This window comes from Phacochoerus africanus, chromosome 4, assembly GCF_016906955.1.
Source record: "Phacochoerus africanus isolate WHEZ1 chromosome 4, ROS_Pafr_v1, whole genome shotgun sequence".
Taxonomy (NCBI): domain Eukaryota; kingdom Metazoa; phylum Chordata; class Mammalia; order Artiodactyla; family Suidae; genus Phacochoerus; species Phacochoerus africanus.
In genome coordinates, this window is record NC_062547.1 from 52,635,631 (window position 1) to 52,659,918 (window position 24,288).

Here is a 24,288-nt window from a genome sequence, read left to right on the forward strand (position 1 = left end):
CCTCTGCTGCCCCTGCATGCTTCCTGCGGGCTCCCAGGGCAGGGGTTCGGGGACTGGCCTCCCAGGTGCAGACTGGGCATCTGTTGATATGTGCCATGAGTAGACACTGTGGGCAGGCTGCAGTCCTGCCTAGTGGATGAAAAAGAAGGCCAATTCAGAGAAGTGAAGCTGGAGGTTGACCCCACGCTCACCTGCTTATAGGGCCCTGGGCACTGCTGCCCATCTGGCCACCACTTTGCAGCCACACCTCCTTCAGGCTCACACCCAGAGAGCAGCCTAGAGGTGAAGGCAGCCTTCTCAGCCCTGGGTGTGGCCTGCACTGCCCTTGCTTGTAGCTGCTTTTCCTGCTGTGGGCTTGGGTGAGGTCTTGTGTCCTTCTGGGGAAGAGGTAGCCATTGTGCAAGGTAGTGGGCTACAAGGAAACCCCTTCAACTCACTCCCAGTGGGGGTATTGGGAATGCTTGGCACAGCAGCCCAATGTGGCTTCGACTGGCATGTTTACCAACGGGCCCCCTCCATGCTCTTGCAGAATAAATATGGATGTTTGCCCAGGTCTGAGAGCAAACCATTTGTTGAACAGAATTTCAGCAAGTAGAGATGGGATGGGACCCCTGAGTGGGCAGGCGACAAGGCCCCAGAGAAGGGATAAGCTGGGCTGCAGGTGTCAAGTGCCCAGTGGAGCTGTGGACCCTGAGCAGGCCCAAGGGCTTTCAGGAGTGGTTGTTTTGTCCCACTAGGCAACACATGCCCTGGGCTAGGGGAAGTGGGGAAGTGGGGGCTCAGGGAGAGCAGTGGATAGGATGCTGAGCCAACAGTCCCATCTGTTGTGGGTGGGGATGTGTGGGGGCAGTTTTGCCCCACATGGAGGGCCCTGGACCACCATGGACGGTCCCCCTTCTACCACAGACTTGCTTTTGCGTGCTTCTGAGTCCCTGGTGCTGACTGCAGAGGGTGGGTGGGCTGTGGCCACGTTGCTCCAGCTGACGTGTGCCTGGCCTGTTGGCCAACAGATCCCACAGTGGAGGTGGTCAGTGCCATGCAGGACCTGGCAGTGGAGGAGGGTGGCCCGGCCGAGTTCCTCTGCCAGTACTCGCGGCCCGTGCAGGCCACATGGAAGATGGACGAGCAGGAGGTGTGCGCTGATGGGTGCCGTGTCATCATAGAGCAGGACTGGACCGTGGCCAGGCTGTCCTTCAGGCCGGCCTTGCCCTGCGACAGTGGCATCTATTCTTGTGAGGCCGCAGGCACCCGTGTGGTGGCCCTGCTGCAAGTGCAAGGTGAGGCCGCCTGGCAGGCAGCCCTGGGCTCAGTGTGGTTGCCATACGGCTCACTAGAGCTGTGACAGTGGAATAGCAGGCAGTGCAGTGACAGTGTGCTGGAAAGATGGGATCCCAGCAGGCGGATTCTAGGCCCTGAGCCCACCCACCCAGACCCAGGCAGTTTGATAGGACCAGACAGCTGGAAAACACAAGGGCAGAGGCCACATGGAGAATCTGCATCCAAAACACCTGGTGGGGAAGGGGTGGAGGTAGAGGCGGGCTGAGAAGCAGCTTCCAGGCAGGCAAGTGGGTGGGCAGGCCTGGGGGTTGTGGGGCCTTAGGCAGGGCTGTGTCCTAGAACAGAGAAGGGCCACTGGGCTGAGCTCCCTGAATACTGGATTCAGACCCCAGCTCTGCCCCTTTCTGGGCTGGTTACTCAGGATGGTCTGAGCCCCATATCCCCATCTGCAACACAGCAAGGATATGCTATGGAAAGACAAGGAAGGGAGACAAAGGGCTGCAGGGGAGGAGGTGTCATTTGCCTGCAGCCACTTTCTAGTTGGGAAAACTGAGGTGTTCCCAGTGGTGAGTGAGCTTGCAGCTGTCAGGGGAGCGTCCAAGCTGGGAAGAATAGGGGTGGGTCTGGTTTGGGCCACTGGCTGCCTAAGGTCACTCACACCCCATTCACACACTAGTTCAACAACTAAGTTTTTAAACACTTTTTTTGGCCCCTTGGAGCATAGCAGGGAACAGATGAAACTCCCTCCATTCAGGGGTGATATTCCTATGAGAGGTGGAAAGGGGCTAAAGTGTGAGCCTGGTTCTAAAGGAGGCAGTGGGGGTTGGGGGGCTTGTGGATATCTGGGGCAGAGCCTTCAGGCCTTGGGTAGGGAGTAGAGAACAAGATGCAAAGAAGCAGAAGACAGCATAAGGGAGACCTCAGGGGTTCATCACTGCTGCTTTAAAATCTGAGCTTTTATGGAGACAAAGCAGCCTTGATCCTTGGATTGGAGCTAAGGAGGGTGAGCTCCAACGGTGACTGTAGGCCTCCCCCTGCCCCACCTGTCCCATCATGGCCAAGAGCAGCTGCAGCCCCACAGACCTGGTCACAGCCATCCAAGCACAGAGATGTGGGATATACTCTTTCGTTGCTGTTGGCTCTGTCAGTTCTGACTCGGGGAGGAAAGGAGCAGGAGTATGGGGGTGTCTGGTCTATGATGTGAGCAGACCAGGGCCAGGAGGGTGCAAGGACAGGGATGTGGGTGGGCTCCATGGATCCTCCACTCTGAGGTGCCCTCTTCCCTTAACTCCCTGGAGACCCCTGTTCAGAGGAGTGTGTGGACTCTGTGGATGAACTAAGAGGGAACGTCAGGGTTTTGTGCCAGTTCAGTTCAAAGCCCACTGGCATTGAAGCCCAAACAGCAGTTGGGCCTGTGGGTCTGGAACTTGGGCCAGGCTGCTACCTCTGTCAGTGACTACAGAGACTCCTTCCTGTCATGTGGGTCAAGGCCAGACCTCTCCAGCATCCTGGACAGCCCTGGGTCACATGGCACTCCTTTCCTACCTGTCTTTATCCCTACCTACTGCTCCCCACGTGGCTAGGCATCCTTTACCTCACTGGCTTGGCTCCCTTCTGCCCCTTACACCTCTCCTTTATTCCCATCATTGCATCCCCTGTTTCTGGTTCTCCTGCCTGGACACCACCCCTGCCCTCAGTCATCCCCATCCTCAGAGATCCACCGAATCCAGAAGCCCTCTGGCATTTGAAGCCCACTGGCATTGACTTTTGGTACAGGTGGCCTGACATGGAGATGGGCCCTCAGAAGTGGCCAGCCCATGGAGGCCAGGCAGTGAGCTGGATCTGGGGCCTGGCATGCCCAGTCCTGGTCTCATGGCTTCCATGAAAAATGTGTAGCTGCTAATTACTGACTCCTGGGATGTACAGTATGTACAAGACAATTAGGGCAGGCTGAGAATTAGGGGAGAGGTCTGTCTGGTCCAGGTGAGTGAGGGTAGCAGCCAAGCAGGTCTACTAGCTCTGGCTAGGGGAGGAAAGGAAGGGAACCCTTTTCCAGAGCCTCATACTGCAGCAAAGCTGAGGGGCATAAGCCTCCATCTGGGCTTGAGCCCCAGCAAGTTTTCAGTCTGTGAACATCTATGAGGATTCTTATCTGTGAGGTGGGAAGGACCACCCCCTTCCCAGCACAGGCCATGTGATGTGGGGATGGGCAGAGCCTTAGGAGGTCCCTGCATGGCTACTCCAGGTGGCTACCTAGCTGCCCTCCACCTAGCTGTATTCTGTTAGGCCCTTTGTCCTGAATGAGGGGCTCTTTCACATGACTGTTTGGGATGCTGGGCAGGAGGATCCCCCAGCTCCCCTGAACCACCTTCTTTCTGCAGCCAAGAACTCTGTGGTGAGGGGCCTGGAGAACGTGGAGGCACCTGAGGGTGGTGAGGCGCTGTTTGAGTGCTTGTTGTCCCGGCCAGAGGTGGCCGCCCACACCTGGCTGCTGGATGATGAACCGGTTCACACCTCTGAGAATGCCGAGGTGGTCTACTTCGAGAATGGCTTGCGACACCTGCTGCTGCTCAAGAACCTGCGGCCCCAGGATAGCTGTCGAGTGACCTTCCTGGCAGGGGACATGGTGACATCTGCGTTCCTCACAGTGAGAGGTTAGAGGTGTGGGGTGTGGGAGGGTGAGCTGGAGCCAAAGGGTGAGGGCAACTCCTCCCACTAAATACTTCAATGCAAAGTGGGGAATTCTGGGGCCACAGGGAGGGAGGTATAGTTGTCTGCACCCCTTCACACTGATACCCCACTCAGAGCATGGGAGGGTGGGGATGTGGGAGGGTTGGTCTCTGAGACCTCTCCTAAGGGGTAACCCACTCCAGGGGTGCTGGGTAGAGCTGGGACTGAAGAGGGTGTGTGAGTCTCTCAGACCCATCCCACCAAATACAGTATGCTTCCAGGGGTGGGAGTGGGGAGTGACCACTGTATGGGGACTTGGGCCTCTTCAACCTCTCCCACCAGATACTGTACTGTTTGGGTGCAGGGGAAGGGCCTGAGGCTGCAGGTGTGGGGCCTAGGTCTCCAAGAGTCCTCCTACTTGATACCCCACTGCAGGGATTAGTGGGGGAAGGGGTGTTGTGGATGCAGGGGCAGTGAGGTTCTCAGACCCCTCCCATGAGATATCACGTTTGTGTGTGTGCTGGTGGGGGTTGAGGTCATGGGGGGGGCATAGGTTACTGAGATCCCTCTCACCAGATATTTGACTGGAGGTAGTAGGAGAAGGCTGGGACAGCAGAGGGAATGGGTCTCTGAGACTCCTCCCACTGGGTACCTGGCTGCTTGGGGTTGGGGGGCAGGAGGCAGGGCCTTGTGGAAAAGGGTGGACTTCTGAGACTTCTCTACAGGAATCTGAAAGACACCCACTCTGCGTGGGGTGGTAGTGGTCTCATTGAGCTCTGAGACCACTCTCACCTGATGCCAGGCTATGGGGGGTATGGTGTGGCTGGACAGGGCATAGGTCTTCAAGACCCATCCCACCTGAGGCTAGATCCCCCCTCTGTTTTGGGCTGACAGGAGAGGGCAGTATGGGTATCTCTAAGCACCCCCAGCAGCCCCTGGGCTTCTGCACTCACACTGCCACCCCACCCGACCCTGCCCTGTAGGCTGGCGCTTGGAGGTCCTGGAGGCCCCCCAGGACGTGGCCGTGCGAGCTGGTGGGCAGGCCAGCTTCAGTTGCGTGCTCAGCGAGGCAGTTCCTGTGGGCGAGGCGACCTGGTACATCAATGGAGCTGTAGTGCAGCCAGACGACAGGGACTGGACGGTCACCGCTGACGGCAGCCAGCATGCCCTGCTGCTGCACCAGGCCCAGCCACACCATGCTGGTGAGGTCACCTTTGCTGCCCGTGATGCTGTGGCCTCCGCACGGCTCACTGTGCTGGGTGAGTGGCTTGGGCCTGCCTGCTGCAGCTTGCGTCCAAGGGTCTCTGGGAGATGAGTTGGGGGATAGGACATTCCAGCCCGGAGGCTACTGGGGGCTGATCACTGCCTACCCCCCGCATGGCGGGTAGGCTCTGGGCACAGTCTCCCTGTGACTCAAATGTGCCTTCCTCACCCCCTTATAAAGGCCAGGCTGTGGGGCACAGCTGCTCACAGGACTTTGAGGGGTGTGTCACACTGCACCCCAAGAGAAGACCCCGGGGTAGGGGGTGCTGTGAGCTGCTCCTCCAACCACACTGCCTCCTCCCCACCCCCGCAGGCCTCCCTGACCCCCCTGAGGACGCAGAGGTGGTGGGGCGCAGCAGTAGCTCCGTGACATTGTCTTGGGTGGCTCCTGCGAGCGATGGAGGAGGCGGTCTTTGTGGCTATAGGGTGGAGATGAAGTCAGCGGCCACAGGAGAGTGGCAGCTGTGCCATGAGCTGGTGCCAGGGCCTGAGTGTGTGGTGGATGGTCTGGCCCCCGGGGAGACCTACCGCTTCCGTGTGGCTGCAGTGAGCCCAGCAGGCTCTGGGGAGCCTGTGTACCTGCCCCAGACAGTGAGGCTTGGTGAGTTGATGCCTTAGTCCTAGTTTGTGAGGGTGGGGGTCCAGCCTGGAGCCCTCAAGACCTCTCTAAGCTGGGGGCCCCACCCACATCCTTGCTGATGTGTCCCTCCTTTTTCTGATCGCTGTTCCCAGCAGAGCCCCTGGAACCCATGACTGTGCCCCCTGCCCCCGAGAGCCGGCAGGTGGCAGCTGGGGAGGATTTGTGTCTGGAGTGTGAGGTGGCTGAGGCTGGTGAGGTTGTCTGGCTGAAGGGAACAGAGCGCATCCAGCCCAGCGGGCGTGTCCAGATTCTCTGCCAGGGGCAGCGGCAGATGCTGTTGATCCGGGGCTTCTCACCAGAGGACCAGGGCGAGTACCGCTGCAGCCCTGCCCGGGACTCGGCCTCTATGGCAGCAACTTCCTTCCAGGGTATGTCCCCCAGGGCCCGGCGTGCAAGGTTGGGGGAACCCTGGTGGATGGAGTGGACCAGCCCTCTTCCTCACTGGTTCTCTGGGAACCACAGAAAGTCCTCTTGAGGAGCCCCTTTCTTACACCAAGAAAGACTGAGGCTGGGGTGGGGAGATGCACAAACTTAGTGTGTCTCAGCCCCCTGTCAGAACCTGTATCACTGGCATTTGAGGCCACGTTGCTCCCTGAATGGGATCCTGGCCAATGCAACACTTGGTACCCACTGCTGTTTCCTTAAACCCTTTCTCTTTGAGACTCCTGCACTCTGAGACTCCCTGCACCTGCACTGACCCTGGCCTGGTACTCCTTGTGTTCATCCCATCCCATGCAGGAGGGAGAATGCGGCCCAGAGAGGGCCCTTCATAGCCTCTAAATCCTTGTAAAGATTTTGTATCAGAGCTCTCTGGGGGCCCAGGCAGGCATCAGAGACCTATCAAGGGGAAGCACAGTCAGCAGCCAAGACCAGCGTGGGGTTATGGTTCTGTCCCTGCCTGGCTGACTACTCTCCTGCCCTCCTCAGTGGTGCTGACCCCAGGATCTGGGGATGAGGTCCCCACACAGCCCAGCCTGCCCCCTGAGGCAGCTCAGGAAGGTGACCTGCACCTGCTGTGGGAGGCCCTAGCCCGGAAGCGCCGTATGAGCCGTGAGCCTACGCTGGACTCCATCAGCGAGCTGCCTGAGGAGGATGGACGCCCTCAGTGCCTGCAGCAGGAGGTGGAGGAGGTGGCTCCTGACCTCTCTGAGGACTATTCCACGGCTGACGAACTGGCACGCACTGGAGAGGCTGACCTCTCACACACCAGTTCTGATGATGAGTCCCGTGCAGGCACTCCTTCCTTGGTTACCTACCTCAAGAAGGCTGGGCGGCCCAGTGCCTCACCACTGACCAGCAAGGTGAGTCTTAAGCTTGACCTACAAGGAGAGGCCTGGGACTCTCAAATCTTTGGCACTCCATCATTTTATCCAAATACCATCCATCCTCTATCTGTCCTCCAATCCATCTACCATCTATTTATCCATTCATGCATTGATTCATCCATCTATCCACCCACCACCCGCCCATTCATTGGTCATCCATTTACCCATCCATCTATCCATCCATCTGGTTGTTAAAACCTTTTTCTGAAGAGCTGGAACCAGTCTCTCTGTGATTCCACACAACTCTGTCCCACTCTGGGGAAAGCAGTTTCAGGGAGGGTAGGCTTGCTTTTTAGCAGCAACAGAAGCCATCAGGCATCTGGCCTAAGGGAAGGTAGCACAGTTGACAGCAGGCAGCAGGCAAGAGGCATGCTGGAGTGAGACGTGGTACTCTGGCAAGAGACCTGGGCTCTGCTTTCCCTTGCCCCGTGTATGTCCCTGCACCATGCTTTCCCTGTCTCAGGCCTCAGGTGCCCTACCTTACCTGTGCACACAGGTTGGCGTCCCAGCAGCACCCTCTGGGAAGCCACAGAAACAGCAGGAGAAGCCAGCTGCAGTGCACCCACCACCAGGAGCCTTGAGCATTGGAGACCTGAGTGACCCATCCATGGACAAGGCAGCAGTGAAGATCCAGGCTGCCTTCAAGGGTTATAAGGTCCGGAAGGAGATGCAGCAGCAGGAGGGGCCTCTGTTCTGCCGCACATTTGGGGACACTGTAGCACAGGTGGGAGATGTCTTGCATCTGGAGTGTGTAGTATCCAGCAAGACAGATGTGCGTGCCCACTGGCTAAAAGACGGTGTGGAGCTGACTGATGGCCGGCACCATCACATTGACCAGCTTGGGGATGGCACCTGCTCTCTGCTGGTCACTAGCTTGGGCCAGGCCGATGCTGGCCGCTATACCTGTCAGGTGAGCAACAAGTTTGGCCATGTGGCCCACAGTGCCTGTGTGGTGGTCAGTGGGACAGAAAGTGAGACTGAGAGTTCTTCTGGTGGTGAACTGGATGACACTTTCCGCCGGGCAGCCCGGAGGCTGCACCGCCTCTTCCGCACCAAGGGCCCAGCAGAGGTTTCAGATGAGGAGATCTTCTTCAGTGCTGATGAGGGCAAGGAAGAGCCTGAGGAGCCTGGGGACTGGCAGACATACCATGAAGATGAGCACTTTGTCTGCATCCGCTTCGAGACACTTGTCGAGGCCCGCCGTGCAGTCACCTGCTTCCGGGAGATGTTTGGCACCATGGGCATTGGAGTGGACATCAGCCTGTCAGAGCAGGGGCCGCGTGGGGTGGAGATGCGCATTGGCAAGGTGGCCCCCACCTCCGTAGCACCTCCAGAGCCAGTGCTGACCACAGAGGCTGATGAGTCTGCAAGCTGCCTGGATCAGGAGTGGGATGAGAGGAGGATCGAAGCCAGTGGCAGTGACCAAGGTCAGCTGAAAACTCAAGGAATTTGCTGGGCTTTAGATTCTGGGTGTTTGTAGATGCAGCAGCTGAGCTGGGAAGAGCCCTGACTTTGAGGTTAGACAGAGCTCAATTTAAATCCCACCTCTACCTGTTACCAGCCTCTTTGAGTCTCAGAGTCCTACTCTGTGAAATGGTTTCAGGAATACTGACTTTCCTAGAGTTTAGGGTTTTTCCACATCATGGGGATTTGAATGGTGTTCCACTTAGTCCAGTCTGAAACCATTTCCCACTCCAGCAACTAAAATTAATTAAAAAAAAAGCCATTCAGTGTTTAGTTGCATCTATCTAGGAACAAGAAAGTGGGTATCATTAATAACCCACATCATCATTCCTCCCCTTCAATTCTGAGCTACTCAGGTACCTCCAATCCCAGACTGCCACCCTTGTTCTTCCTTTTATTTCCCCTTTCCCCTATTTCTTCCCTGCTACTTCTGTGGCCTTATGGTAGCTTGGAAACCAGGTAAGCAAAGAGGATTCAGAGCTCAGCTGGCAGAGACAGAATTCTGTTTAGCTGCCCGATCTGTGAGCACTTGCATGAATGGGTTCCATGCAGAGCATGCACATCAAACCCCTGGCATCTGGAGTGACTAGGGGGAGCCTGGAACTAACATGCTTTATGCCCTTCCTGTCCCTCCCAGCCCCGGTGTTCCTGACTGAGCTTCAGAATCAGGAGGTGCTGGATGGGTACCCTGTGAGCTTTGACTGTGTGGTGACAGGCCAGCCTGTGCCCAGTGTGCGCTGGTTCAAGGATGGGAGGGTGTTGGAGGAAGATGACCACTATATGATCAGTGAGGACCAGCAGGGCGGCCATCAGCTCATCATCACAGCTGTGGTGCCGGCAGACATGGGTGTCTACCGCTGCCTGGCTGAGAACAGCGTGGGTGTGTCCTCCACCAAAGCGGAGCTCCGTGTGGACTGTGAGTGTGTAATTGGGTTTGATAGTCCAGGGTGGGGTCCTGGTTGGGGGAGGCAGTGCTGGGTTGGAGGATGATCTGGAGAACATTGGGCTCTGGCTAGGCAGGATTTGAGACTGCAGTGTCTTGTGGCAGATGGAGAGTCCTCTGGGAGCCCCCCGGGATGAGGGTGGGGGCCTTATTTCCTTGAGAGGTGGCTGGGCTTAGGGGGAGCCTCAGAAGGTTTGGAGGTGCCCCATGGGCACAGCGGTTGGTTAACAGCCACAGTGGTTGGTTAACACAAATAGAAATATATATTTGGTCTTCATCCCTGGTTCCTGGTGGGCCCTTAGATAGCTTCAGTACAAATATATCCATCTTATTTTTGATGAAAATGCAAATACGATTAAATGGAGGAAGAGTAGAATTTCAAATTCAAGGGTGGAATTTCAAATGGTGCTAGAGTAATTTGGACATTCATAGGCAAAAATATGAACCTTGACCTTATATGAAAACTAGCTCAAAGTGAATTAGGTACTTAAATGTAAAATGTGAAGCTATAAAACTTTTAGAAAAAAATAGGAAACCTTCAGGACTAGATCTAGGAAAAGACTGCTTAGACTTGACCCATAAAAGGAAAAATTGGTAAACTGGACCTCCTCAGAGTTAAAATCTTTGCTCTGAGAAAGATGAGAAAGACCAGGGTTTTTTTTTTTTTTTAATTTTCCTTCCTTCCTTCCTTCCTTCCTTCCTTCCTTCCTTCCTTCCTTCCTTCCTTCCTTCCTTCCTTCCTTCCTTCCTTCCTTCCTTCTTTCTTTCTTTCTTTCTTTCTTTCTTTCTTTCTTTCTTTCTTTCTTCTTTTCTAGGGCCTCACCCATGGCATATGATGGTTGCCAGGCCAGGGGTCTAATTGGAGCTGTGGCCACCAGCCTACACCGGAGCCACAGCAACGCAGGATCCAAGCCGCATCTGCGATCTTCACTACAACTCACAGCAGCGCTGGGTCCTTAACCCACTGAGCAAGGCCAGGGATTGAATCCACAACCTCATGGTTCCTAGTTGGATTCGTTAGCCACTGAGCCACGATGGGAACTCCAAACACCAAGTATTGAGGATGAAATGCTGTATAGGCTGGGTGAAAATATCTGCAAAATTGCATATCTTATAAAGGACTAAAGAATATATAAAGCTCAAAATTAAACAGTATTTTTAAAAAAGTTTTCACTTAGAATATGAGCAGAAGATAAGTCCGTACATTCCATGAGAGAGGGCATACAGAAGGCAAAATAAGCACAGGGAACATGTTCAACATCATTAACAATCAGGGAAATGGAAATAAAAACCCCAGTGAGATATCACGGAATACTTACCAGGATGGCTAAAATAAAAAATGGTTGTGCAGGTAAGCATGCAGAGAAATGGGATCTCTCATCCATTTCTTTACATTGCTGGTGAGAATGTAAAGTGGTGGGGCCACTCCTAAAAAGTTTGCAGTTGCCTACAAAACAACATAGTTACCATATGATCCAACAATTGCCTTTTTTGTTATTTACCCCAGAGAAATAAAAATTCAAATTCCTAATGAAACCTATACCCAAATACTCATACCAGCTTTATTCTCAATAGTCCTAAACTGGTAATGACCCAGTTGTTAAACTGTGGTGGCTATTCTGTGGAATACTGCTCAGCAAGGAAAAAGAACACATTGACATGGGCAACAATTATGATAAAATTTCATTTTATTGCATAAAATTAGACAAGCACATACTCAGTGGAGTTCATGTGAAACTTGTGACATCTGAACAAGGCCAAGGGATCACATAATTATCATCTTTTGTAGTTATGAGAAATGTTAACATTGCTGGAAACTGGGTAAAGAGTAAATGGGATCACTGTATTGTTTCTTAGAACAGCATGAGAATCTATAATTCTCTAAAAACAAAACCATTAAAAAACACAATAGCAACAAGTCAGGTTATCTTAGGATGAGATCTTATATATCTGGTAACACTTTTATTTCTGCCTGAAGGACATCTTTTAGCATTTTTTTATAGTTTGAGTATATCTGAATAATGTCTTTATTTTGATTTTCTTTAGAATATTTTTGCTAGAACTATTTTTCCTTTCCATACTTTATAGATGTTGCTCCCTTGTCTACTAGCTTGCATTCTTTCTGAGAAATGTGGTGTCATTCTTATCTTTCTTTTCTTGTTCATAACTTGTCTTTTCTAATGAGATTGAAAAGTTTTTAGATATTTGCACAGAATAAAATTCACTGTTTTAAAATATTTAATTCAGTGGTTTTTTTATATACTTTCAAGTTTGTGACAGCATCTAATTCCAAAACATTTTCATCATCCCAGAAATAAACCCCATACCTGTTGACTGTCATTCCTCATTCCTACTTCCTCAGCAACTGGCAACAATTAATCTATTTTCTGACTCCTTGGCTTTGCTTATTCTGTACTTTTCATATAAATGGAATCATATAATATGTGGCCTTTGTGTCTAGTTTCTATTGCTGAGATTGTTTCTAAGGTCTATCCATGTAGTAAATACCAGTACTTCATTCCTTTTTATGGCTAAAAAATATTTCATTGTGTATGGACTATTTATCCATTCATTGGATAATGTTTATCCGTCCATTTATGGCTATTATGAATAGTGCTGTTATGAGTATTCATGTGAAAGTTTTTTGTGTACATGCATTTTCGCTTTTCTTGAATCTATACCTAGATGTGGAATTGCTAGGTCGTATAGTAACTCTATGTTTAATTTTTAAAGGAATGCTAAACTATTTATCACAGTGACTACATCATTTTACATTCTTGCCAGCAATGTGCAAATGTTCCAATTTCCCTGCATCTTTGCCAATGCTTATTAGTGTTCATCATTTCAATAATAGCCATATTAATGCATGTGAAGTGGTATATTAATGCATGTGAAGTGGTATATTGGTTTTGATGTGTGTTTCTCTACTGGCTAATAATGAGCATCTTTTCATGTGCTTATTGGCCATACGTTTATCTTTTTTTTAAATGATTTTTATTTTTTCCATCATAACTGGTTTACAGTGTTCTGTCAATTTTCTACTGTATAGCATGGTGACCCAATCACACATAGCATATATACATTCTTTTTCTCACATTATCATGCTCCATCATAAGTGACTAGATATACCAGTGCTATATAGCAGGGTCTCATTACTTATCCATTCCAAAGGCAATAGTTTGCATCTGTTAACCCCAAATTCCCAGTTCTATCCCATTCCCTCCCCTTCCCCTTGGCAACCACAAGTCTGTTCTCCATGTCCATGATTTTCTTTTCTGTGGAAAGGTTCATTTGTGCCATATATTAGATTCCAGATATAAGTGATATCATATGGTATTTGTCTTTCTCTTTCTGACTTACTTCACTTAGTATATCTTTTTTTGAGATATGCCTATTCAAATCATTTATCCATTTTAAAATTGGGTTATTTGCATTTTTAATTTTGAGTTCTAAGAGTTCTCTCTTTTCTTCTTCTTCTTTTTTTTTTTTTTTTGTCTTTTAGGGCCACATCCGCAGCATATGGAAATTGCCAGGCTAGGGATAGAATCAAAGCTGTAGCTGCCAGCCACAGCCACAGCTACAGTAACACCAGATAAGAGCTTTGTCTGTGACCTACCCCATAGCTCATGGCAACACCAGATCCTTAACCCACTGATCAAGGCCAGGGATTGAAACCTCGTCCTCTTGGATACTAGTCGGGTTTGTTACCACTGAGCTACGATGGGAACTCCCTAAGAGTTCTTTATATTTTCTGGGTACTAGATCCTTATCAGGTATGTGACTTTCAAATCTTTTCTCCCATTCTGTGGGTTGTCTTGTCAGTTTCTTGTTATTGTTCTTTATTTATGCATAAAATTTTTAAATTTTGATGAAATACAGTTTATCTACTTTTTCTTTGGTTTTTGTGCTTTACTTGTCATATCTAAGAAACCACAGTCTAATCCAAGGTTACAGAGATTTACACTTATGTTTTTTTATATTTAGCTCTTTGGTCTATTTTGAGTTTATTTTTGTATATGGTATGAGATAAGGGCCTCAGTTCATTCATTCTCTTCATGTGGAAATCCAATTGTTCCACCATGATTTGTTGAAAAGACTCTTTCCCCTCATAAAATTGTCTTGAAACTCTTGTCAGAAATGAATTTCAATTAAATATGTAGACCTATTTCTGACTCTTAATTCTATTCCACTGACCCAAATGTCTGTCATTATGCCATTACCACACTGTTTTGACTATTGTACTTGGTACTAAGTTTTGAAATCTCTAAATGCGAGTCTTCTAACTTAGTTCTTGTTCAAGATGTGTTGACCATCCTGAGTCTCTTGCATTTTCTCTTGAATTTTAGGATTAGCTTGTCAATTTCTGCAAAAATGATCTCTGGATACTTTTAAAGCTCTTCTTTTTATCACTGGTTTTGAGTAATTTGATTATATTCTTTGGTCACATTTCTTTATGTTCCTTGTGCTTGCAGTTGAGCTTCTTGGACTTTTGGGTTCATAGTTTTCATTAAGTTTGAAATTGGAGGGATGTTATTTCTTTAAATATTTTCTTCCCCGTTCTTTTGGGGACTTTAGTTACACATATATTGAGCTATTTGAAGTTGTATTACAGTTTACTAATATTCCTTTCCAATTTTTAAAATTTTTTTCTCTTTGCATTTCATTTTAAATGGTTTTTATTGCTATGCTTTTACACTCATTATTTTCTTCTGTAGTATCTAAGCTGCTAACAATCCCATCTATTGTAATTTTTTTTTAATCGCTATAAGTTCTACTTGAATCTTTATGTTCTGTGTCTCAACTTTTTGAACACATGGAATACAGTTCTAACATCTGTGTCAATTCTGAGTTTTGATTGATTATTCTACATGTTTCCTGATGCCTTGCACATCTGACATTCTTGGCTGGATGCCCGACTGTGAATTTCACTTTGTTGGGAGCTGGATATTTTGCATTTCTTCAGGTCTTCTTGAGTTTTGGTCTAGAGTACAGTGAATTACTTACAAGCAGCTTGATGGTTTCAGGTCCGGCTTGTGTGATTTTGTTGCTGGCCAGACAGGAAAATTCAGACAAGGCTTTATTGGGGCCCCTGCTATAGCAGGGGGAACGAAAACAAACAACAGGTTCCCTTGCTTGCTTGCTTACTTGCTGTGGAGGGTGAGCTGGTTCCTTAAATGGGGTGAGGGTAGGGGCAGGTCCAGGGTTTGGGCCAGAGAGGTAGCTTAGGTGATCTGCTACCCCTTTGGTGGTGTTGTATGCAGGGGGGATGCATAGTACCCTGCTTTTGCTCTTAGCTCTTTAGAAGTGGCAGTTGGGTTTTTAGTTTTGTGTGTGTGTGTGTGTGTCTTCTCACCTCAGCTGCACATGAACACAGTTATTTTTTGGACTGTTATAATTTCTTTGTATTTTGTTGCTTTTGATGTTTGTTCAGGTGTAAGCATTGCAGCCACTGCAGCAAGGGGTCCCAAGTCCCCATTTGTCTCAATTTGTTAGGTGGCACCAAGAGAGTGCTGAGTCCAGGGCTAATCATCTCCCTCTACTGAAGTGAGAGCATTCCTGAGTACTCTACCTGATGCCCTGTGAATGCAAAAATTTCCAGTCTGACTAGAAACCGACAGTATTCTAACCCTTATCTGTCTTCAGATGTTATTTCCTTTAGTCATTTCAGATGGTTCATTCCTTGTGTGCATGTGCCAGTTGTGCTCTTCTGAATCTTCAAGGGAGGGAGCCCTCTCTCTGCAACTTTCTCATCTCTGCTTTTGTGCTCCATGGTCACAAGCTGCTTTTGTCTCTCAGGACATCAGCTCTGTCTCCTCAACTCAAGGTCTGCCTGGTTCTGCCCCAGTCTCCCCACCACAGAAACATAAGGCAGGAAGCTGGGGCAGTTATAGGGCTCATGGTTGTTTCCTATCTCCAACAGATAACTGTCCTTCACTTGCTTAATGCCTAGTGACTTTAAAACCATTCCAGTGATTCTGTACCCAGTTCCAATGTGTGTGAGTTTTTTTCCCCACAAAAAGAAATTGTCTGTGATATCAGCTGAATGTCCTACAATTCAGCTCAATTCAGATACCATCTACCTGGAGAAGGCATCAGATCCAGTAGGTTAAGGGCTCAGTCCTTCAAGGCTGTCTTCTCCACCACCTCAGATAATTAGCTACAAGTCCAAGTTGTCACCTGTACTTCTGGCCAAAAAGCTATAAATTAGAGACAGGCTGTGGGGACCTGGGACCCTTTGCTGCAGGGGATGCAGTGCTTGCACCTGGACAAACATCTCCTCGAGCAACAAAATACAAAGAAACTATAAGGGGCTAATAATAACTGTGTACATGTGCAGCTGGGGCAAATTGTGGGCAAGAAGATACAAAAATTTAAAAACCCAGTTGCCAGTTCTAGAGTCAAAAGCAAAATCAGGGTACTATACATGCCCCTGCACCCAATACTACCAAAGGGATTGACAGCCCCTCGGTGGCTAGAACCTGGAACCTGCCCCTACTATCACCCCATGTAAAGGACCAGCTTGCCCTGCTCAGGGAGCAAACAAGCAAGGGAAACTGTTGCTTGCTTTGCGCCCCCCTGCTGCAGCAGGGGCCCCCAATGAAGCCTTGCCAGAATTTCTTACTTGGCCTCCTATTAATTTCTATTGCTTAAAGAGGCTCTGGACAGTAACACAATGACCCCTTCCTCGAGTTTGATTAATTTACTAGAGTGGTTCACAGAACTCTGGCAAACATTTTACTTACTAGATCAGTGTTTTATTATAAAAGGATTTAACAGCCACGTGGAAGATCCATATAGGCAAAAGATGTGGGAGGGGCAGGGCCAAGCATGCTACTCTCCCCACATCTCACATGTGTTCACCAGCTATGAAAGAAGCTCTCCGAGCCCCATCCTTTTGGTTTTTTCTGATTAAATCATTGACCATTGGTAATTGTACTCAGTTTCCAGGCCCTCTCCCTTCCCTGGAGGTAGAGAGGTCACAAGCTTCTAATCACAGGGTTGGTTACCCTGGCAACCAGCCCCAACCAAAAGGGCCGATGGAAAATCACATTAACATAACAAAAAAACACTCTGTGCCTCCACTCACTCAGGAAATTGCAAGGGTTTTGGAGGCCAGGGTCAGGAACCAGAGGAAGACCAAACACATCTTATTGTAAATCAGGGCATCACAATCATTGTTTTATGTATTATGTTTCTTTTTCTTTGGTCGTTTCACTTGGGAGGTCTTAGGTTGTTATAACAAAGTACCTTAGACTGGGCAGTTTAAATAATAGAAATTTACTGCTTGAAGTTATGGAGACTGGAAATCTGAAATCAGGGTGCCAATATGGTCGGGTTCTGGTGAGAGCCCTCTTCCGAGTTGCAGAGGGCTGTCTTTTCCCTGTGTTCTCACTTGGGGAAGGGGCAAGGGGTCTCTTCTTCAAGAAGAGGGCACTAATCCCATTCGTGAGGCTCCATTTAAGCCCAGTCACCTCCCAAAACTTCCCTTATTGAGGGTTAGGATTTCAAATATGAATTTTGGGGGACACAACATTCAGATCATAGCAGAGGGTAAATTCAGTCCCTTTTCTCCATTGTGGCTAGAAGTGGGAGCCCCAGCTGTTAGTTTTGAGGCCTATTTGTGTCATCCCCTGTTCCTTAGTTGGATGGAACTGAAAGATGCTATCATTCACACCGTCTGCTATTTATGAAGCCCAGTATATATAGTTTGTTGGATCTGGTAGTTAGTTACAAGCCTGGGAACATGGGCTGGTAACAGCCTGGTGACAGGGAAGGGCCACAGGGTGGCTGTGTACCCCTCCCCCCCCCATTACTTCTGACTCAGGAGTGTGAAAAGCTCCCAGGAATGGCTGAACAGTAAGAATCAGGTAGCCTCTGGGGTGGGGCTTGTGCCAAGGAAGATGGGGTACAGGCCTTGCTTCAGCTCTACCCTTCATCCTCAGTGACCAGCACTGACTATGAAACTGCTGCAGATGCTACGGAGACGTCATCCTATTTCAGCGCCCAGGGCTACCTGTCCAGGTAGAGGACCATACAGAGGCGGGCAGAGCCCAGTGGGCTGGTGGTCCCAAGTCCTTTGGGTGGGGGTGGATGGTGGCAGTTCTGGCTTAGACTGACAGAACGTGAATCCTGGAGCCTTTGACCAGGCCACAGCAGTCTGTCCAGCAAAGAGGAGACCTCAGAAGCCAGCCATGACTGACCTCATTCCCCTCTTGTCCTGGATCCCTTGCTTGTCCACCTCATTGCTGCCCCTTCTTTGTTTTCCCTGCCAGCCGGGAGCAGGAGGGCACTGAGTCTACCTCAGAGGAGGGGCAGCTGCCCCAGGTGGTGCAGGAGTTGAAAGACCTCCAGGTGGCCCCTGGCACGAGCCTGGCCAAGTTCCAGGTCAAGGTGAAAGGTGAGGGGGAGAGGGATGAAGGACAAGGAGCTGCCAGCAGAGGTGGGCGATCACCTGTGATTTTGGGGGTCTTCGAGGGCCTGTGGAGGGCAGGGTGACCACTGGGAAGTGGCCTTGTGCTAACCATTTCTGCTGTTGCCCCAGGCTACCCCACACCCCGACTGTACTGGTTCAAAGATGGGCAGCCCCTGACTGCATCTGAACATATCCGCATGGCCGACAGGAAGACACTGCACACCCTAGAGATTGTCTCAGTCACTAGCAAGGATGCTGGCCAGTACTCGGCCTACATCAGCAACACTGTGGGTGCTGCTTATTCATCTGCTCGGCTGCTGGTCCGAGGTGGGTGCTGGGGGACCCAGCAGAGCCTGGCATCCATACCTGGGTTGATTGTCCATCTGCAAGCCATGCTGTGTCAAGCCTTTGAGCTAGGGCCTGGTGGTCACTACCTATGTGCAGAAGTCACAGGTGGCCAGAAGCTCATCCCCAGAGAGCATGTACCCTTGAGGGGTGTGGGCGTCATGAACACTGACCAGCAAGTGGGCCAGGTGGCTAGTGGAGTAGACCCAAGTGTGGGGCCCCCGTAGACTGCATGGCCAGGATTAGGAAGGGCACTGTTTGTAGGAATGAGCAGGGCTCCCTTTGGGATTCCTGCTCTGCCAGTCGACCCCAACCAGGAAAGGAGGCGCCTTGGTGCTATAGATCTGACTTCTGTGCCTTTTTCAGACCCTGGCAAGCCAGAAGAGAAGCCAACATCAGGTGAGCCAGCTCCAGAGGGCAGGGGAGGGAAGGTGGGGTGGGCACTGGGGACAGATTCAGTGAGGGTGTGTGAGGGGGACAACCATGTGGAATTGGAGCCCTGCATTGTTTATCACCAGCTGCCCCATGTCTCTCCAGATATACACCAACAGCTGGTGCCACCCCGATTCCTGGAGAAGTTCACCTTCAAGAAGGTGAAGAAGGGCTCCAGTATCACCTTCTCAGTGAAGGTTGAAGGTAGGGTGTCTTGCTTCCCTGTCCCAATGAGGACACCCCCCCCAACCCCAGGGAGGTCTCCTCCCTGTCCCTACTTAGGACCCTCCTAGGGATGCTAGATGGTGACCCTTACCTCCCAGAGTCACCATCCTGGTGTTGGGAAGGATTGTCCACCATATATTCCTACTTGCAGGAAACCCACCTCCAGATGTGCATTGGCTGCGAGAAGAGGCCGAGCAGGGTGTGCTGTGGATCGACCGCCACACTCCGGGTTACACAGTGGCCAGCTCTGCCCAGCAGCACAGCCTGGTCCTGCTGGATGTGGGCCGACAGCACCAGGGCACCTATACCTGCATCGCCACCAACGCTGCTGGCCAGGCCCTCTGTTCTGCAGGCCTGCATGTCTCTGGCTGTGAGTGGGCATGGGTGACTCAGCCAGGAGTAGGAAGGGGGCAGTGTGGATAGTGTGGAGCCTCAGAGCACACAGGCCAGCTCCCACTCCCTACCCTGTGAGCCACGCTCAGCTGGCTGAGATCCTCCTAGAAGCCCTCGCCACTTTGAGTAATTTCTTTCTGGGTCCCCCTCAGCGACTCCAACGGCTGGTGGGTCAAATGTGGACCCCATTCCCATCCCTGCTACTATCGGGGTGACTGTGGGTCAATTTGGGACATAAGCACAGCTCTCATCAGGGCTCTGGATGACAGGGTCAAGGCCCCCTGGGTAGGGGCTCCAGATACCCATGGCAGGGGTCCCAACCAGAATCAGAGCTTGGCAGTGTAAAGCATCATTCTAGTGGCTCATCCTGTTCTCTTGATAGTACCTAAGGAGGTGGGGACAGCAGAGGAGCAGGCCGGGGTTAAGGAGGCCCTCATCTCCACCTTCCTGCATGGGTGAGTGAAGGGCTACTCAAGAGCGAGAGGGACCAGAAGAGAGGCTCTGGGAGTGGGGTCCTGGGAGTGAGGTCCTGGTCTTGGGGGGAGGGTAACACTGCTGCTGGGGAGGGAGCCCCATCCTGGACTGCAGGCCAGCTCTTCCTGTCTTGAGCCAAGTGGTTTGGGCCCCCTGTCCCTCTCCATGATTCAATTTTCCTATTTAAAAGGAGGACTTCCCCAGGGCCCTGACCAGCATCATGGCCCATTGCCCCAGACCCTCTTTCCTGTCAGGCTCCTCAGGATTCCTCCTCCCCCTTTAGGACCCAAGCTGTTTCCACCCAGATGTCGGAACCTGCAGGTTTCACCGAGCTTGCTGGGCAGAGGAAAGGTATGGGCTGGGTAGACACGTCTGTGCAGAGTAGGGGTTGGGAGGTGCAGAGGAGGCTGCCCAGCTGGTGGGCCCCAGGCCTGTGAGGCTCCTCTGGACTGTGTGGCCCATGGTGCTCTGGGCCAGGGCTCCTTGGCTTCTGGTGGGCTGGTTCTGAGCTTTGGTTGATCTCTGGGCCATTTCTGACTCTCCAGGATGTGGAAGCTTGTGAGGGCCTCTGGGCTAGGCCAGCCCTTAGCTCAGAGCTCATGTCCAGGGGGCTGTATGGACATTTAGAGTGCAGGCAGCTGCTGCGTTAGGGTTGGAGTAAGGCCATTCCGGGCAGGTGAGTGCTGATGTGCTGCCAGCAGGGCCCCAGCTTTGTCCGGGATTCTCCTCCTGCCCCACAGCTAGATCCCCACCTCCCAGTCTCAAAGTGTGAAGATCCCTCAACATGTCCAGCTACTTCCTGGCCACATGCACAGGGCCCCAGCACCTTGGCATATTTTAAACTATTTTAAAAATGGAAAATATTGTGACTGTCCGGAAGTAGAGAGGAGGGAACTATGCACCCTATGTGCCCATTGCCCACCTTTAGGGTCACTTCTCCACTGACCTGCTTTGTTAATTTACCCATCCCTCCTTTCCCTGTACTGCCCTCACCCTAGGCTGCCTTCATTCACCCTTAACCCCAACACCTCCCCACATCCTGCAAAGGATCTCACTTTTAAGATACACTAGAAGCCATCAAATCACAGCTGCCAGGGGTCTGGCCCCCGCAGCCCTTGGGCCACAATTTGGGGCCCTGCCCCCTGCCTTCAGTGTTCAGAACCTGCCTTTGTCTTCTACTGCCTGGCTGAACTCCTCATGACCTTCGTCTCTTCTGAGGCCTTTCCCAGGCCAGCAGCTAAATGGCCAACAGGAATGGAGGTGGCTCCATTGGGGGCCCACAGTTCCCAGCTCCAACCCCAGCCTGACCCCTGGGTCTGGCCTCTACCCAGATTTGTCCTCAGCTGCCCTCACCCACTAACCTGCAGCCATGCTGGCTGCCTGCTGTTTCCCTAGCCACCTGCTGCCCCTGTTGCCCAGACCCCACTGCCCTGAGTTCATGGTCCCCTCAGTCACACCTTGGCTCAGATGCCCTTGAGCCAGAAAGACCTCTAGCTGTGGTCAGTGTTCCCTGCTTCCGGCAGCACTGGCCCAATCCATGCCTCCCTTGGCTCCTCTGACCCCTGCCCAGAATGGGCCTGGAGGTGGGTGTTTGGGCATCTCTATGGAGTGTATGGCTGGCTGAGCTAGGTTCTGGCCCCCAGGAGAACCCTCAGCGGCAGAGGCCCGTAGCCACCTGTCATTGGCTGAAGTGGGAACAGAGGAGTTCCTGAAGAAGCTCACTTCTCAGATCACAGAGATGGTGTCAGCCAAGATCACTCAGGGTGAGGGCAGCTGGCTGTGGAACAAGGTCCAGGGGTGGCTGTGACCAAGCCCACAGGGCTGGGGACCCTCCACACCTACACACCCTGCAGACCCATGAGGAGGGGGCATGGGAGGCAGGCCCTTCTGGGGCATCATGCGTTCTGTGTCCTCTAGCCAAGCTGCAGGTTCCTGGAGCTGACAGTGATGAGGAGTCCAAGACGCCGTCTGCATCCCCCCGGCATGGCCGCTCACGCCCCTCCTCCAGCGTCCAGGAGTCGTCCTCAGAGTCAGAGGATGGAGACTCCCGGGGCGAGGTGCATGGACAGGCGATGGGTGGGGCAGGGTGGGCAAGGGGGTGTGAGGGCATGAGGGAGGGCAGGGTGAAGGGGGGCTAGTGGGAGTGGAGCAGGGGGAGCTGGGGCAGAGAAGGTATGGGGCACACACCTGAGTGGCCAACATCATCACCATGACATCGGACCACGACCGCCAGAACCCTGGAGGTTCCCCTTTGTCCCTTAGGGGTGGGCCATCTAGCACCCCTGATAGGATTTCCATCAGCAGAGGTGGGCTGGACCTCTTTAGAACTTCATGGAATATCAGGATGGCTTCTTCCTCTCTCCTTCCAGGGGCCTTGTAACCTGGGGCCTTGGGAGGCCCAGTGGCCTCTCTCTGGGTATTTAGGTGGCTCTTGCAGCCTTGAGAGGCCTGGCTGGCCCCTCTCTGGGTCTGACTCAGTGACATTTCCACCAGATCTTTGACATCTATGTGGTCACAGCTGACTACCTGCCCCTGGGGGCTGAGCAGGATGCCATCTTGCTGCGGGAAGGCCAGTATGTGGAGGTGCTGGACTCGGCCCACCCACTGCGTTGGCTCGTGCGTACCAAACCCACCAAGTCCAGCCCCTCCCGGCAAGGCTGGGTGTCCCCTGCCTACCTGGACAAGAGGCTGAAGGTACCTGGATGGCGGGGGTGGGGTGGGATGGTGGTCCTGGGGTTGTACCCCCCATGAGAGTGGGAGCCTGACCCCTGAAGGGCAGGCCAGCACTCATGCTACCAATGACCCTTTCCTGTTTCCACCAGCTGTCACCTGAGTGGGGGCCAGCTGAGGCCCCAGAGTTTCCTGGGGAGGCTCTATCAGAGGATGAGTACAAGATGAGGCTGAGGTGAGGGGCCACAGGGCAAGAGCTGTGGCGAAGTTGGGGGCCTCCTAGATGCTAAATCCACATAAGTCCCTTGGGGCTGCCCTCTAACAAGTGGCAGCTTACCTGGCAACTTCATGTGTTGGGGCCACTTTTTGTGTATGGGGGTGCCCTTCCTCCACCATCTTCCTCAGCCTGTTTTGAAAGTGTGTGGCAGGATGCATGTGACTTGGCAGTACCCCATTCAGCACCTAAGCTCCTGGGTCTCCCCTTTGTGGCTGTCTCCCCACCCAGCTCCATCATCCGGGAGCTGCTGAGCTCAGAGCAGGCCTTTGTGGGCAAACTGCAGTTCCTGCAGAGCCACCATATGCAGTACCTGGACCACTGCCCCCACGTACCGACAGCTGTGGCCAGTCAGAAGGCAGTTATCTTCCGAAATGTGCAAGACATCAGCCACTTTCACAGCAGGTGGGCATTCAGGGTGGGCCTCAAGGCTTCTCCCTGGTCATCTTCCCTGACCCTACACACATGTACACATGCACATGCTTGGACACACATTCACACGTCTAGATACATGAGCGCACATATCAATCATATATGCATGAGACATATGCATGAACACATACCGTGTGTGTGTGTAACACGGCTGTGCCTCAGGAGAGTGGGCAGGAGCTGAGAAAGGAGAGAATCTTTGATGACTTAATTTACCCATCAGTGTACCACATGCCTATACAAGGACACACATGTCCCTGGGAGCACCAGCATGTGCACCTGGCTTACCCACAGAAGTGCCTGCAGCATACCTGCTTACTGCAACCCAAGTATACAGGCATACCCCAGAAATGCACACGCACAAGTACATGTGCATGTCTGCACACACATGCATGCCCTTTCATTTGTGAGTATTCATATAAATGGCACACAACCAATACATGTACATACCTGTACACAGCATACATTTCACTTGTGGGTATGCATGTACATGGCACACACTAATACATGTACACACTTGCACACATACACATGCAGCACACATGTACATAAGTACACACCCTCAAATATCACACATGGATGGTCCCCATAGCCCAGAACACTCACTCTAGTCCATAGGAACCTGGCCTGGGGCAGGAGGCTGTTTCTTCCCAAACTGGTGGGCTTTGGGCTGTGTTTGGGTCGTGGGTGGGGGTTCTGATGTCAGCCCTCACCTGACTACTGACCCCCTCCATGACAGCTTCTTAAAAGAGCTGCATAGCTGTGACACGGATGATGATGTGGCCATGTGCTTCATCAAGAACCAGGCGGCCTTTGAGAAGTATCTGGAGTTCCTGGTGGGCCGAGTGCAGGCTGAGTCGGTGATGGTTAGCACAGCCGTGCAGGAGTTCTACAAGGTGCCCCCCTGCACGTCAGCCCTGCTTGTGCTCCCCAGTCTTGGTGCTGGATCCCAGCTCTTAGATCATCTTCCCTGAACCTACTCAGCCCTCCCTTCTGCCTTCCCAGGCCCCTAGCCACCAGCTGACAAATTCAGGTAGGGTCCCCTCCAAC

General features: G+C 51.7%; 1 protein-coding gene across 1 annotated transcript in view; it reads left to right on the plus strand.

Annotated features, from left to right (window-relative positions):
* Positions 1 to 24,288, plus strand: part of OBSCN (obscurin, cytoskeletal calmodulin and titin-interacting RhoGEF) — a 198,509-nt gene that overhangs the window by 142,192 nt on the left and 32,029 nt on the right. Inside the window, 21 exon segments of the mRNA XM_047776349.1 lie at positions 3,660 to 3,932; positions 4,932 to 5,207; positions 5,525 to 5,812; positions 5,944 to 6,219; positions 6,779 to 7,152; positions 7,673 to 8,603; positions 9,278 to 9,556; positions 17,527 to 17,605; positions 17,857 to 17,981; positions 18,126 to 18,323; positions 18,708 to 18,740; positions 18,879 to 18,977; positions 19,150 to 19,368; positions 19,774 to 19,846; positions 20,149 to 20,216; positions 21,509 to 21,628; positions 21,783 to 21,922; positions 22,359 to 22,559; positions 22,688 to 22,770; positions 23,041 to 23,214; positions 23,978 to 24,134. Coding sequence (XP_047632305.1) covers positions 3,660 to 3,932; positions 4,932 to 5,207; positions 5,525 to 5,812; positions 5,944 to 6,219; positions 6,779 to 7,152; positions 7,673 to 8,603; positions 9,278 to 9,556; positions 17,527 to 17,605; positions 17,857 to 17,981; positions 18,126 to 18,323; positions 18,708 to 18,740; positions 18,879 to 18,977; positions 19,150 to 19,368; positions 19,774 to 19,846; positions 20,149 to 20,216; positions 21,509 to 21,628; positions 21,783 to 21,922; positions 22,359 to 22,559; positions 22,688 to 22,770; positions 23,041 to 23,214; positions 23,978 to 24,134 — 4,466 coding nt within the window.